Below are 13,434 nucleotides of genomic sequence, written 5' to 3' on the forward strand. Positions count from 1 at the left end.
AGAGCAATAGCATAATGGCAACTGTTTATTGAAGTGCTACTGTGTACCAGGCTTTGAGCCTTGAAGACTGAGTAATTTGCACAGAAAATCAGAAATGGTTGAGCTGAGATTCAGAGCCCTCCGAGTTTTCTGTTTTCTGAAGCCTGTACTCTTGACCCAGTACATTTTGCTATCTTGTACATAGTAAAATTCTAATACACAAGTACTGAAGTAACCAGGGGTGTGTGTGTGTGCATGTGTATCCAGACTTGTTAACCACAAAAGTATAGTGCAATGTGATACTGCTGTGGTAGAAATCTATTTAGGGTGCACTGGGGTCACAACAAAGAGTGGTTATTACCATCTGGATGATGGAAATACAAAGGAGGGTATAGTTAAAGGAACAGCATCATAAAAATAAGGTGTAGGCCAGTCAGGCACGGTGCAGGAAGTAGAGAGGACCTGCTTGCTTGACATGGAACAAAGCAATTTAGTGTGTTTTGAAATTTGTAATTGTTGTGTATGGAGAGTAGGATGTTGTGATTTGATGACGCATAAAGGTAGGGGAGGGCAAAAGTCAGGTTATAGAGAGTCCACATAATGAGGAACATGGCAAGTCTTCAAAAACATTTTATCCAAAATGATCTCAAGTTGCAAGAACTCCTCCGTACCTTTTACCCAGATTCACCAGTTGACTCATTTTGCTGTATTTGCTTTGTCATGCTCACTCTATGCATATTGTTTTTTTCCTAGATCATTTGCTATTTAGTTTGCCCCTAAATAACTCAGTGTCCATTTTCTAAGAGCAAAGACATTCCTTTATTTAATCATAACACATTATCAAATTAAGGAAACAATATCAATATAATTCTGTTATTTAGTCAATATTAAAATGTTCCAATAAAGATCTCCATAGCATTTTTCTTTTCTAATTAGAAAGCCAATCTAGGATCCAGTCTGGGAATACGTATTACATTTAGTTGTTACGTAATTGAAGGATTTTATGTATAAAATAGTGTGAAATATGTTTTAGAAAAAATTACCTTGACCTCATTGTGACAGATGTACTAGAAAGATCTCTTAATACAGGCAGGAAGATTATAATACTCGAAGATGAGAAATGGTAGCATAATAGCATAATAGCTGCTGAAATTGGGAGGTGTCAGTTATAAAGCCTTTTAAGTAGAAATAATCCATAAAATTTGGAGATGATATAAAAATTTGGAGATCGGGGGCCGACACTGTGGCATAGCACATAAAGCTGCTGCCTGCAGTACTGGCACCCCATATGGGTGCCAGTTGAAATCCCGGCTGGTCCACTGCTGATCCAGCTCTTTGCTATGGCTTGGGAAAGCAGTAGAAGATGGCCCAAGTCCTTGAGTCTCTGCACCCACGTGGGAGAACTGGAAGAAGCTCCTGGCTCCTGGCTTCACATCAGCGCGGCTCCAGCCATTGCAGCCAATTGGAGAGTGAACCAGTGGATGGAAGATATCTCTCTCTCTCTTTTTCTCTCTCTCTGCCTCTCCTCTCTCTGTGTAACTCTGAGTTTCAAATAAATAAATAAATCTGTGCCAATCTGAAGCCAGAAGCCAGGAGCTTCTTCCGGGTCTCCCAAGTGGGTGCAGGGGCCCAAGAACATGGGCAATCTTCTATTGCTTTCCCAGGCCATAGCAGAGAGCTGGATTGGAAGAGGAGCAGCTGGGACTAGAACCGGTGCCCATATGGGATTCCGACGCTTCAGGCTAGGGCCCCAAAGATAAAGTGTTAAAGAGCAGATATGGAGGGGTGACTTCTGACTAGAGATATGCACATACTTGGGAATCATGAGTATTGTTGTGGCTAAAGTGAAAGCAGTAATTGGGAGAACGAGCCTTACAGAAAGAGCAGAGAGCTAGCAGGGGCACTGGAAATAGAAAATTTGAAGAGAAGATAGTAGAGAAAAGCCAACTAAAGAATAAGAGAAGGAAGAAGTAGAGTGCGGTATTTTGGAAGCAAGCTAAAGGAGGGATTTTAACAATTGCAAATGCCGAAACAGACTCCAAGTAAGTTGTGTTCTGAAAATAGTCATTCAGATTTACTGGTTGGGAGCTTATTGGTATCCTTGCCAAGCAGCATCAGTGAGATAGGAGAGACATACGCCAGAAACCAGGAGTTTGAGAGTTCAGAAGGGTAACATGGTAGCAGATATATAGTGGCTTATTTTGTTCAAGAAGTTTGACTTTGATGAACAGAAGAGATATAGGACTGGCTGAATCTAACGAAGAATGTTTTCTTCTTTTCCTTAATTAATGTGATACTCCTGGAAAACAGTGCTCTATTTTCTAGCTTTTGAAGGGTAATGAATGATTTGGAGGTATTCCTGATGTAAAGGCAGTAGTTAAATTCAGGCATCAAAATCATTTGTAGTGTGGAGCTCTGTAACATTTCAATTCTAATTTTTCTAATGCCTTAAATGCCAGTAAATTATTTTTTTTTTTTTTTTGACAGGCAGAGTGGACAGTGAGAGAGACAGAGAGAAAGGACTTCCTTTTTCCGTTGGTTCACCCCTCAATGGCCGCTGCGGCCCGCGCACTGCGCTGATCCGAAGCCAGGAGCCAGGTGCCTCTCCTGGTCTCCCATGCGGGTGTAGGGCCCAAGGACTAGGGCCATCCTCCACTGCCTTCCCAGGCCACAGCAGAGAGCTGGATTGGAAAAGGAGCAACCAGGACAGAATCTGGCACCCTGACAGGGACTAGAACCCTGGGTGCTGGCGCCGCAGGTGGAGGATTGAGCCGCGGCGCTAGCCAAATGCCAGTAATTGAAAAAATTATTGAGGATAATTTGAAAAACAGATGTGGACAAACTAGTACCCTTTTTCCCCTCCCAGCCTTAAACAGTTAATATTTTTAGTCTTGCTTTTTTTCTTGATCTGTTTTAGAACATATTTGCCACATCTTGTCATTTCAGCTGTAAATAAGGATCATGGTTTTGCATTGCAGTGTTATAGATTTTCTGTGTAGTTCCACCTTTTTTTTTTTTAAACAGGCAGAGTTAGAGACTGAGAGAAAGGTCTTCCTTTCCATTGGTTCACCCCCCAAATAGCCGCCACAGCCGGTGCGCTGCGCCCATCTGAAGCCAGGAGCCAGGTGCTTCCTCCTGGTCTCCCATGCGGGTGCAGGGCCCAAGCACTTGGGCCATCCTGCACTGCCTTCCCGGGCCACAGCAGAGAGCTGGACTGGAAGAGGAGTAACCGGGACAGAATCCAGTGCCCCAACCAGGACTAGAACCCGGGGTGCCAGCACCACAGGTGGAGGATTAGCCAAGTGAGCCGCAGTGCCGGCCCCACTTTTTTTTTTTTAAAAACAAGATTTATTTATTTATTTTAAAGGCACAGTTACAGACAGAAAGAGAGAGAAAGATAAATGTCCCATCTGTTGGTTCATTCCCTAAATGGCCACAATGGCCAGAACTGAGCCCATCTGGAGCCAGTAGCTTCTTCTGTATCTCTCATGTAGGTGCAGAGGCCCAAGCACTTGGACTGTCTTCCACTGCTTTCCCAGGCTCATTAGCAGGGAGCTGGATTGGAAGTGGGACTTGAACCTTCACCCATGTCGGTTGCTGGTGCTGCAGGTGGTGGCTTTGCCCACTATACCATAGTGCTGGGCCCCTACATAGTTCCACTTTAAGATCCCAAATTAACTAAAACTGAGTCATTAATATTTTAGAGATATTACTTACTTAGCTGTGGATTTATCACAGCATTCCTTAAAGTGTTAGCAAATTTGCAAAATTAGCACATTTATAACACCTTTTCACGAATACATAGTGTGTCATCTGAAGTTTATTCAGGAACTTCTATACTAAGGAACCTCAAATACTATGTAAAACATAATTCTAAGCATCTCATTTTCCCTATTTCTTTCCATTCACTGAAACTTTTGTTTGATCTTCATTACTGTATTCTTCTTGCCTCCAGTATTTCTTTTTCTTTCTTTTTTTTTTTTTTATGATTTATTTTATTTATTTGAAAGGCAGAGTTAGAGAGAGGGAAAGACAGAGATCTTCTATCTGCATTCCCCAGATGGCTACAATGGCCAGAGGTGGGCCAATCTGAAGCCAGGATCCAGGGACTCTGTTGGGATCTCCCATGTGGGTTGCAGGGGTCCAAGCATTTGGGCCATCCTCCACTGCTTTCATGGGCACATTAGCAGGGAGCTGTGCCAGAAGTGGAGCAGCAAGGACTCAAACGGGTGCCCGTGTGGGATGCTGGCATTGTAGGTGGTGGCTTTACCTGCTATGCCATAACATCAGCCCCAGCCTTCAGTATTTCTATATTCCAATTCATCTTCCACATCAATAGGATTCATTTTTAAAATCACAAGTATGATAATCAGGTAATATCACTACTAAAGATATCTGACTAGTTTCAGAGTTCTTCTTAGTAAAATTTTGCAGCCAGGTCTCTTTTTTAGTTCCTTCTCTAAACTCCATTCCTTTTGGGTATTAAATGTTTGATTTTGGACACTGTTTTTGCTTCTCATTTTATGATACTCCTTCTGTCAGAAATGTGCTCTGCATCATTTCTTTGATACCTTCTTTTTGATAACTTTCTTTGACATCATCTTAGACATACTTAGATATTCTCTCATCTGCACTCTTAGAACACCTGCTAAAACGCTTGCAGTTGTTACCACAGTCATGCTATAGCTATTTATTTACATTCTGGTCTTTTAGGCATCCCCTTGTCTCCACTCTCACCTGACTGCAAGCTACAGATTATTCATGGTACCTGGCACATGATAGAAATTCTGTAATGTGTCATTAAAATTCATCAGATTATCAGGTCATATTTGAGTTGTGATTGGGATGCTGTGTTATTTTCCTAGCACATGTAAATTTAAAATGTTATCTCAAAAATAAAAAAGAAAGAGGGAGGGAGGAAGGAAAATCATGTTCTTAGATTTGTGTATCTACAAATCATATTGAATCTGTTAAAAATTAAAAATAGACTGAAATGAAGCTAGTATGAAACTTTTAGTACATTATAATTATTAAGTACTCTTTATGCTATTTTATCTAGTCAAGACCAGTTGGGGGACCTAGCTGTGTATCACATGAGAGTGGTTAGATATGAGATCTACTTATTTATCCTATAGTCAGAGTTAGACAGAAAAAGAATAGTAAACAAGAAAGATTGGTAACACAGTAATCTAAGGGTTAAAACAGTGGGGAACAATTAGTGCCATAGTATTTTTAGCACATTGGCAGCAAAAGGAATATTATTAAACTAAAAAGGAGGTTCTCTGAGTGAAATATTTTTCAGTGAATGTAACAATTCCATAAGGAGACCTTGATACAAGAGACCATAACTTGTGATAAACACAACAGATCTTTATGTTTTATTGTTATCTAGGTTTTTTTTAGTAAGTGTTAGTTCATGATGTGTTATTTCTGTTACATTTATTTATTTAGATTTTACTCAAGTTAGACAAGTTTCATGTATTTCACATATACAGATTTAGGAACATAGTGATACTTCCTCCCTACCCTGAATCCCACCCAAGCTCCGATTCTTCTTGCTTCTCTCTCTCACATTCCCACTCTTAATTTTTACAAAGATCTATTTATTTTTGTAGAATATTTTTTACTGTTTTTTGGAAAATATGTTGCAGTTTTCCCCAAGACCACTAGAATGCACTATAATGCAGTGTTTTGTGTTCAAAAATATTTTTTGTTGATATATGTATATATATATATACATTATATATACATACATACATTATATATAGAATGTATGTGTGTGTGTATATATATATATATATACATATATATACTCTTTCCTACAGTTTATTGCCGTTTTTATTTAAAAAGCTTTAGCATAGTCTGTCATCAGGCTGGTTACATTACAATGTTATTTTGACTTCTAGGAAGTATTCTTAATTTGGCTTATGGTAGATAAAAGAACTTGTATGTTTTGGGAAAATTTGAATATTGACAATTACATTAAGAACCTTGTTTACTTTATGGTAACTCTAAGTCAAATTGATGTCTATAAATCTTATCCTCTAATAATCAAAATTATTACAAATCTAGTAAGTTAGGAAACATTTAGTCTTGAAATGATGAAAGCTTTGTGATTAAGATGTACATTGGTTACAGTGTGAAAGATACTCTAGATGATTTGGGCTAAAAAATAAATATGTATGTACAGTTAGTTAACCAAATAACAGCAAAATAGTTTTTCTTTTGCCTCAGTTCACTGATTTTCTTTCCAAGGAGGTGTTACTGATGAATGTCTATGTATCAGATATCCTTTAGAAATGTTTTTTGCATATGCACACACACACATTTAATTTAAACTTCTGTGTGAGCATTTTGAACATAGTATTTTGAACCTTACTCTTTTGCTTAAGCTTACAGATCAATACATATTAGCAGACAAATATTGTTTTTTATATATATATATATATACACACAGGTGTGAAGCCTACTATAAAAATACTCATGTACTTACCATGCATCTTAAGGAATAGGCCATCAGCTGCTAATAATTTTCATAAGATTTCCCTGTATATAGAAATGAAAAATCTTTCATCACTTAAAAACAAAACTTTGTTTTCTTTTGTTGTAATTAAAAAATGACTATTATTCAAAGTAATCATGAAGAATTCCAATACTTTACATATTTGAACAAATAATTTTCATTTTCTTTATAATTTTCTTGAACTATAAAAAACTTAATGATAGAGTGTTCTATTTATTTTTTTTGTAAAGAAAAAAAGATTTCAGATTTCGCTGTTACTCTTTCCTTCCTTCCTTATTACTTTATTCCTTGGTGTTTTGAGTTACTGTTGCTTTTGTTACTATCCCAATTTTAACACACTGAATATTGATTACAAATGGTCTCAATATTTGGGGAGGGTGGCAAACAAAGTATAAAAGTATACAGATATGCCAGGCACGTATGGCCATTTTTAATTAGTCTTCCAGAAATATCTACCTTTTCTGGATTATTTTTCAGGTCTCAGATTATTTAATGGTGAAATATGATTAATTAGAAGTAATAGCATTCTATTAACTTTAGAAAAGAAGATAGACAGTATTCCCATTCATAGTTCTTCCATAGTAAACAACAAAGGATACCTATTCATTCCTACTGGAATATCTTATTCAACTTGGAAGATTTGGACTGGATTTCCCTTTCTCCCTTGGATTGTTCACTGTAATGCATACTCAGCAAATTGTAATTACCTGGCAAGACATAATATTATAGATGAATTTTCTTTGTAAAATGCTTGATTTTGAGAAAGGTTAGTTTATTTTTTACAAGTTTATTTTGCAGTCCAAACTTTTTTTTTTTTTTTTTTGACAAAGTTGGACAGTGAGAGAGAGAGAGAGAGACAGAGAGAAAGGTCTTCCTTTTCCATTGGTTCACCCCCGAAATGGCCGCTACGGCTGGCCATTTGTAATTGCAAGATTTCTGATTCCCAGTGTTCTTTCTTTCTTTTATTATAATGACACTTGATGGTGTAGTAACAACAAAAGGCAAGTGTTTTTGTATTATGACTTTGACTCTATGGAAAGCTATGAGCCTTTGAAAGTTCTAAAAGTGGCTTGTCAGGACTTCTGCATACTGATGACTACTCCTATTATGTATCATGAAGTTCATTTAAATATGTTTTAAGATGGTTTGTATTTTCTCATTTCTTTGTTAGAGCCAAATACCACAAGTTGAAATATGGGACAGAATTGAATCAGGGAGATATGAAGCCACCAAGCTATGATTCTGGTAAGCTATTTTAAAGGAAGTTTAAGTGAAAAAGAAGTTGATATCCAATATTTTGTAGTAAGAGCATTTATAACTGTAAGTTAATGTCTAATTATTTGTGTGTTGTATTTTCTGTTCTATTTACCTTTTGGCAGTAATCATTAGTATCATTTAGATAATTTTCTGCCACCTTCCTTCCTTTACCCTCTTCCCCGTTCTTTTAGTTTCTCATTTCCTGCTTGTGTTCTACACTTACTGGAAGGATTGGAATTCATGAGTAACATGTGTCAACTTATTCTTGTCTTGCTGGATCTGCCCAGCATTAATGGAAATTTTGAGATGTGCAGTAGAAAGTATATCATGCCCTTGAAATTCTGAAAGAGTAGGAACTGTAGAGGTGAGAGATTTCTCCTAAAGCACAGGAGAATTCCTAATTTGGATTTTCTTACAGGAGATTCTACACCCAGCATATGTTTTAACAGCTAAAACATTTTTTATGGTATTTCTTCTTTTTTCCTTCTCCTACTTTCCTCTTCACATTACCAGATAGTACTTGTAAACAATCAGGAATAATTAAGAAATATAGATACAATTTATTTACTAGTAGGTGTTAGGGACAAGTAAGAAAAATTATTCAAAAGTTGTCACTGTTTCACTGTTTTGTGTATACATGTAAATATTTCAAATTAAATTTCTTGGTCAAGTATCAGAAGAAATTAATGACCATTTATATCAATTACTGAAATATCTGCCTGTGTAAGGGACTCTATGTATCTATATTAACATTAATTGTTAAAATACGGCCGGCGCCGCAGCTCACTAGGCTAATCCTCCGCCTAGCGGCGCCGGCACACCAGGTTCTAGTCCCGGTCGGAGCGCTGGATTCTGTCCCGGTTGCCCCTCTTCCAGGCCAGCCCTCTGCTGTGGCCAGGGAGTGCAGTGGAGGATGGCCCAGGTGCTTGGGTCCTGCACCCCATGGGATACCAGGAAAAGCACCTTGCTCCTGGCTCCTGCCATCAGATCAGCGCAGTGCGCCGGCCGCAGCGCGCTGGCCGCGGCGGCCATTGGAGGGTGAACCAACGGCAAAGGAAGACCTTTCTCTCTGTCTCTCTCTCTCACTGTCCACTCTGCCTGTCAAAAAAAAAAAAAAAAAATTAATTGTTAAAATAGTTAATAAAGATAACATTCTCATTTATGTGTGTGAAATTGATTTTTTTTTAAAAGATTTAAAGGCAGAAATAAGGAGAGAAGAGAGAGAAAAAGAGAGAAGGAGAGAGATCTTCCATCTGCTGGTTCACTCCCCAGATGGCCTGAATAGCCAGGGCTGTGCCAGGCTGAAGCCAGGAGCCAGGAGCTTCTTCCAGGTCTCCCACATGGGTGACAGGGCCCAAGCACTTGGGCCGTCTTCCACTGGTTTCCCAGGCACATTAGCTGGGAGCTAGATCAGAAGTGGATCAGCTGGGACTTGAATCAGCACCCTTATGGGATTCTGGCACTGTAGGCAGAGGCTTATTAACCTTCTATGCCACAGTGCTAGCTCTATTGTGTTTGAAATTTAAGCTCTGAGAAGTAGAGAAACTTGTCCAAGGTTGTACAACTATTAAGTGATGATATATTTAGCTGAATCCAGGTCTGTCTGACTCTAAAATTCGTATTTCCATTTTACCATGCTGCAGTCGTATTTGACAATGTATGAAAGAACTTTCCAAAATGAGTTCTAGATGTGCTGCCAATTTTATAGTTAATTCATTGTGGTACTGTATCAATATGTTGGTATAGCTAAATATTAAATCCTTGATATTTAGAGAAATATTAATTCCATCAATGGTATAATTTTTCCCTTTTTCTTTTTCTTTTTTTTTTTTTAATATATATATATAGAAAGATCTTCCATCCTGTTGTTCACTCCCAAATGGCTGCAACAGCTGGAGCTAAGCAAGGCCAAAGGAACTTCTTCCAGGTCTTCCATATGGGTGCAGGGGCCCAAGGACTTAGGCCGTCTTCTGCTGCTTTCTCAGGCCACAGTAGAGAGCTGGATCAAAAGTGGAGCACCCAGGACTGGTGCTCATATAGGATGCTCATATAGAATGCTCATTCAGTGACTTAACCTGCTGCTACATTGCACTGGCCAACCACACTTTTTCTGAAGAGTGATGATGGGGCTGGTGCTGTGGCTTAGTAGGGGTAAAGCTGCCGCCTGCAGTGCTGGCATTTCATTTGGGTGCTGGTTCTCATCCTGACTGCTCCACTTCTGATCCAGCTCTTCTGTGGCCTACAAAAGTAATAGGAGATGGCCCAAGTCCTTGGGCCCCTGCACCTGGGTGGAAGACCCAGAAGAAGCTCTTGGCTCCTGGCTTCAGATTGGTTCAGCTCCGACTGTTGCAGCCATTTGGGGAGTGGGACAGCAGATGGAAGACCTCTCTTTCTCTGACCCTGCCTCTCTGTAATAACTCTGCCTTTCAAATAAATAAATAAATCTTTTTTTTTTTTTTTTTTGAAAAAGGAGTGATAAGAAGGAATTTGAAGGATCCTAATTAGGGCTGTTTGATCAGATTATCTCTTTGATCACACTGGCTATTGTATGGAAGATGGATTAGAGAACAGCAAAATCAGAGATGAGCAAACTGGCTAGAGAACAGTTATAGTCACCTGAGTAAATCGGAGGTTACTTTGACAAGGGTAGTAACAATAGACTTGAAGGATGTGTTGAGGAAATAGTTGGGAAGTAAAATCTCCAGGAACTTGTTCTTGATTAGATGAAGGGGATGAAACAGGGCAAGTCAAAGATGATTCTTGGATAGACTAGAAGTAGGAAAGTGGTGGGTTTACCTTTTGGATTTGTTGCTCAGGCAACCAAGTAAAGATAGCTGGTACTGCTGGGTGTATGGGTATACAGCTCAAGATAGAGGTCTGGTTAGATATGTGGATTTCAGTCGTATCAGCATATATTTTTGGTGGCACTCAAAGCCATTGAAGTAGAAGAAAACACTGAGGAATCTTATGTAGAGTAATAAGAGACCCTAAAATGGAACCCTGAGGAATGAAAGCATTTAAAATACTAGTAAAAGAATAGAAAACTGTTAAAGACTGCCTTAATGAGGAAAATTATAAGATGAGAATTTTAGAAGGAGTTAGTGTTCAGCACTCTTGATTAACTCTCAGATGGGTAGAGTGTCTGTAGAATTTAATGGCACACAGGTCACTGAAAACTTTATTGCCAGCAGTTTTAGGAGAAAGGTGAGGGCAGAAATGAAGAATGAATGGAAAACAAAGACTGAGTGAGTGCAGTGAACTTTCAGGAAGCCCAGGTAGTCAAAATGAAGAGTGATTACAGGGCAGTAGCTGAAAGGACACATGGGTCTATGAAAGAGAGAAAGACACACCGAGAGAGGCATGTTTCTTAGAGGAGTAATAAAAAGGAAAAAGTAGCAGGACCAGTGTTGTGGTGCAGTGGGTTAAGCCTCCTGTGATGCTGCCATCCCATGTCAGAGCAACAGTTCAAGTCCCAGCTGCTCTGCTTCTGGTCCAGCTCCCTGCTACTATGCCTGGGAAGGCAGCAGAAGATGTCGCTAAGTGCTTGGGTCCCTGCCACCCATGTGGGAAACTCACATGGAGTTCCTGGCTCCTGGTTTCAGCTTGAGCCAAATCCCATTGTGGCCATTTGGGGATTGTGAACCAAGATGGGGAAGATCTCTGTCTCTCTCTCTAATTGTCTTTCAAATACATACATAAATCTTTTTAAAAGAAAGGAGAAAGTAGAGATGCTCAAAATAGGAATATATCTAAAGAAAGGATATGAATTGGATTCTGAACACAGCTAGAGACATACTGGAAAAAGAATATGTCTTTTATTATTGCCAAGAGCGAGTTTTAGTTAGGTGGTGTGTTTTTAAGCGAATTGTCCATATGATAGCTTTATATGTGCCACAGGATTCTCTGCTATGAGTGGGTCAGACATCTAAGACAATAGAGGAACTTTAAAGTAGTGAGGGTGAACTGGAGGAATAGCAGGATCAAGAAAAGATAAGAATCTTGTTGGGGTGTGTGATTATGAGTTTATATAGAGGCACTGGTAACAAATTTGGTAGCCCAGGTAGAATCAAAGGGAATGTAGATAGATAATAGTTGAATTCATTGAATTCATAGGGAGACAAAGGTATAAGAAAATTGAGGATATTGGCAAAAGAATGCTATGCATGGACTACAATTAGAGAAAGAAGGAAGTGAAGATGAAAGGAAGCTAAAGTTGAAAGGATATCAGCTGTGGGCTAGAACGGATCGGCCAGCTTCTTATGTAAAGGGCCAAAGTGTGAATACTTCTGACTTTGTAGGTTATGTGTTCTCTGTCATAGCTACTTAGCTCTGGCTTTGTAACAGGAAATTGTAACAGAAAGCATTTATAGACAATACGTAATTGAGTGAGTGTGTCTGTGTTCAGTGAAACTTTATAAAAATTGGTAATGGATTTGACCTGCAGGCAGAGGAGTAAGTGAATTGGAAGTAATTGAGCCTGAAGGATGTATGTTTGGAGAATGAGTATGCATCAATGATGATTCTTCATAATGACAAGATCTTGTGAAAGTTCAAGAAGGTGGTAGTTGTGCAGAGGCAGAAGTGGATAACCTATGTGAATATTCATTCAAGATGAAGTAGGGTATTCAAGGGATTTGTAGATAACAGTGATAAGGACAAAGATGAAGAGGCAGTAGAAAGTGGTGTATCCAAATAGTATTTTTTGCAAAAAATTATTATTTCCTTCTGATCCCCCCCATTTTCTTTCACTTTCAAATCTTTTATTTCTACTTTAGAAGAATGTTATCTCAGGTTGTGTTGAAAAAATATATTTGTCCTTGATATTTTAGTTTTTCCTGTTTTAGTATTATAAGCCAGATAGTTATTGAAAATAACTTGAATATGTTATTCAGTGTGATTATTGATATGGTTAGATTTAACTCTACTACTTCTAATTTTTATTTTCTATTTGGTAAATCAGTTCTTTGTTCCTTGTTTCTTTTTTTAACCTTGTAAATTGATTTTTATGACTCCATTTTGCCTCTTTAGCAGTAAGTGTTATTTTAGTGATTTTTTTTTTTTGGTTAAAGGGTACATTTCTAACTTATTACAGCTTATCTTCAAGTAATAACAATACTGTTTCATGTGTAGTATGAGAACTTTATAACAATATGTTTCCATTTCTCCTCTACTTGCTTTTGTACTATTGTATATAAAATATATTGTCATATATCTTTACTTTCAATGTATGCTATAAACTACATCCTATGTTTTTATTTTTGTTTCAGCAGTTAATTCTCTTTCAAAGAAACTTAAAAACATGAAAAAATATTTCCAGTACTCATTATTCAATTGTGTAAATTCATATTTCCATCTGGTATTGTTTTCCTTCTGCCTTAAAGACATTTAAAAAAATATTTTGTGATATGGACTGCTGGAATGAATCCTTTCAGCTTTCATAATGTCTGAGAAAGTTTTGCTGACTGACATTGCTACTGATGAAATAAGTACCTGCTGTCATCCTTTGTCATCCTTTTTCTTTCTTTCTCTGTATATAATATGATCTTTTTCTATGGCTGCTTTTAAGTTTTTTTTTTTGTCTTGGTTCTAAGTAATTTTATTATGATATACCTTGGTATAATGTTGTCTTCTTCCCTCTCAGTGTTTCATATGATTGTGATTTGTTGAGTTTCTTG

General features: G+C 38.0%; 1 protein-coding gene across 2 annotated transcripts in view; it reads left to right on the forward strand.

Moving 5' to 3' along the window:
• The window catches only part of STRN (striatin), a 131,805-nt gene that overhangs the window by 55,382 nt on the left and 62,989 nt on the right, over nt 1-13,434 (forward strand). For both annotated transcript variants that reach the window (XM_051842991.2, XM_070069253.1), the window contains exon 3: nt 7,674-7,747. In XM_051842991.2, the coding sequence (XP_051698951.1) occupies nt 7,674-7,747 (74 nt within the window). The remainder of the gene's footprint in view (nt 1-7,673; nt 7,748-13,434) is intronic.

The sequence above is a fragment of the Oryctolagus cuniculus genome, chromosome 2, assembly GCF_964237555.1.
Source record: "Oryctolagus cuniculus chromosome 2, mOryCun1.1, whole genome shotgun sequence".
Lineage (NCBI taxonomy): Eukaryota > Metazoa > Chordata > Mammalia > Lagomorpha > Leporidae > Oryctolagus > Oryctolagus cuniculus.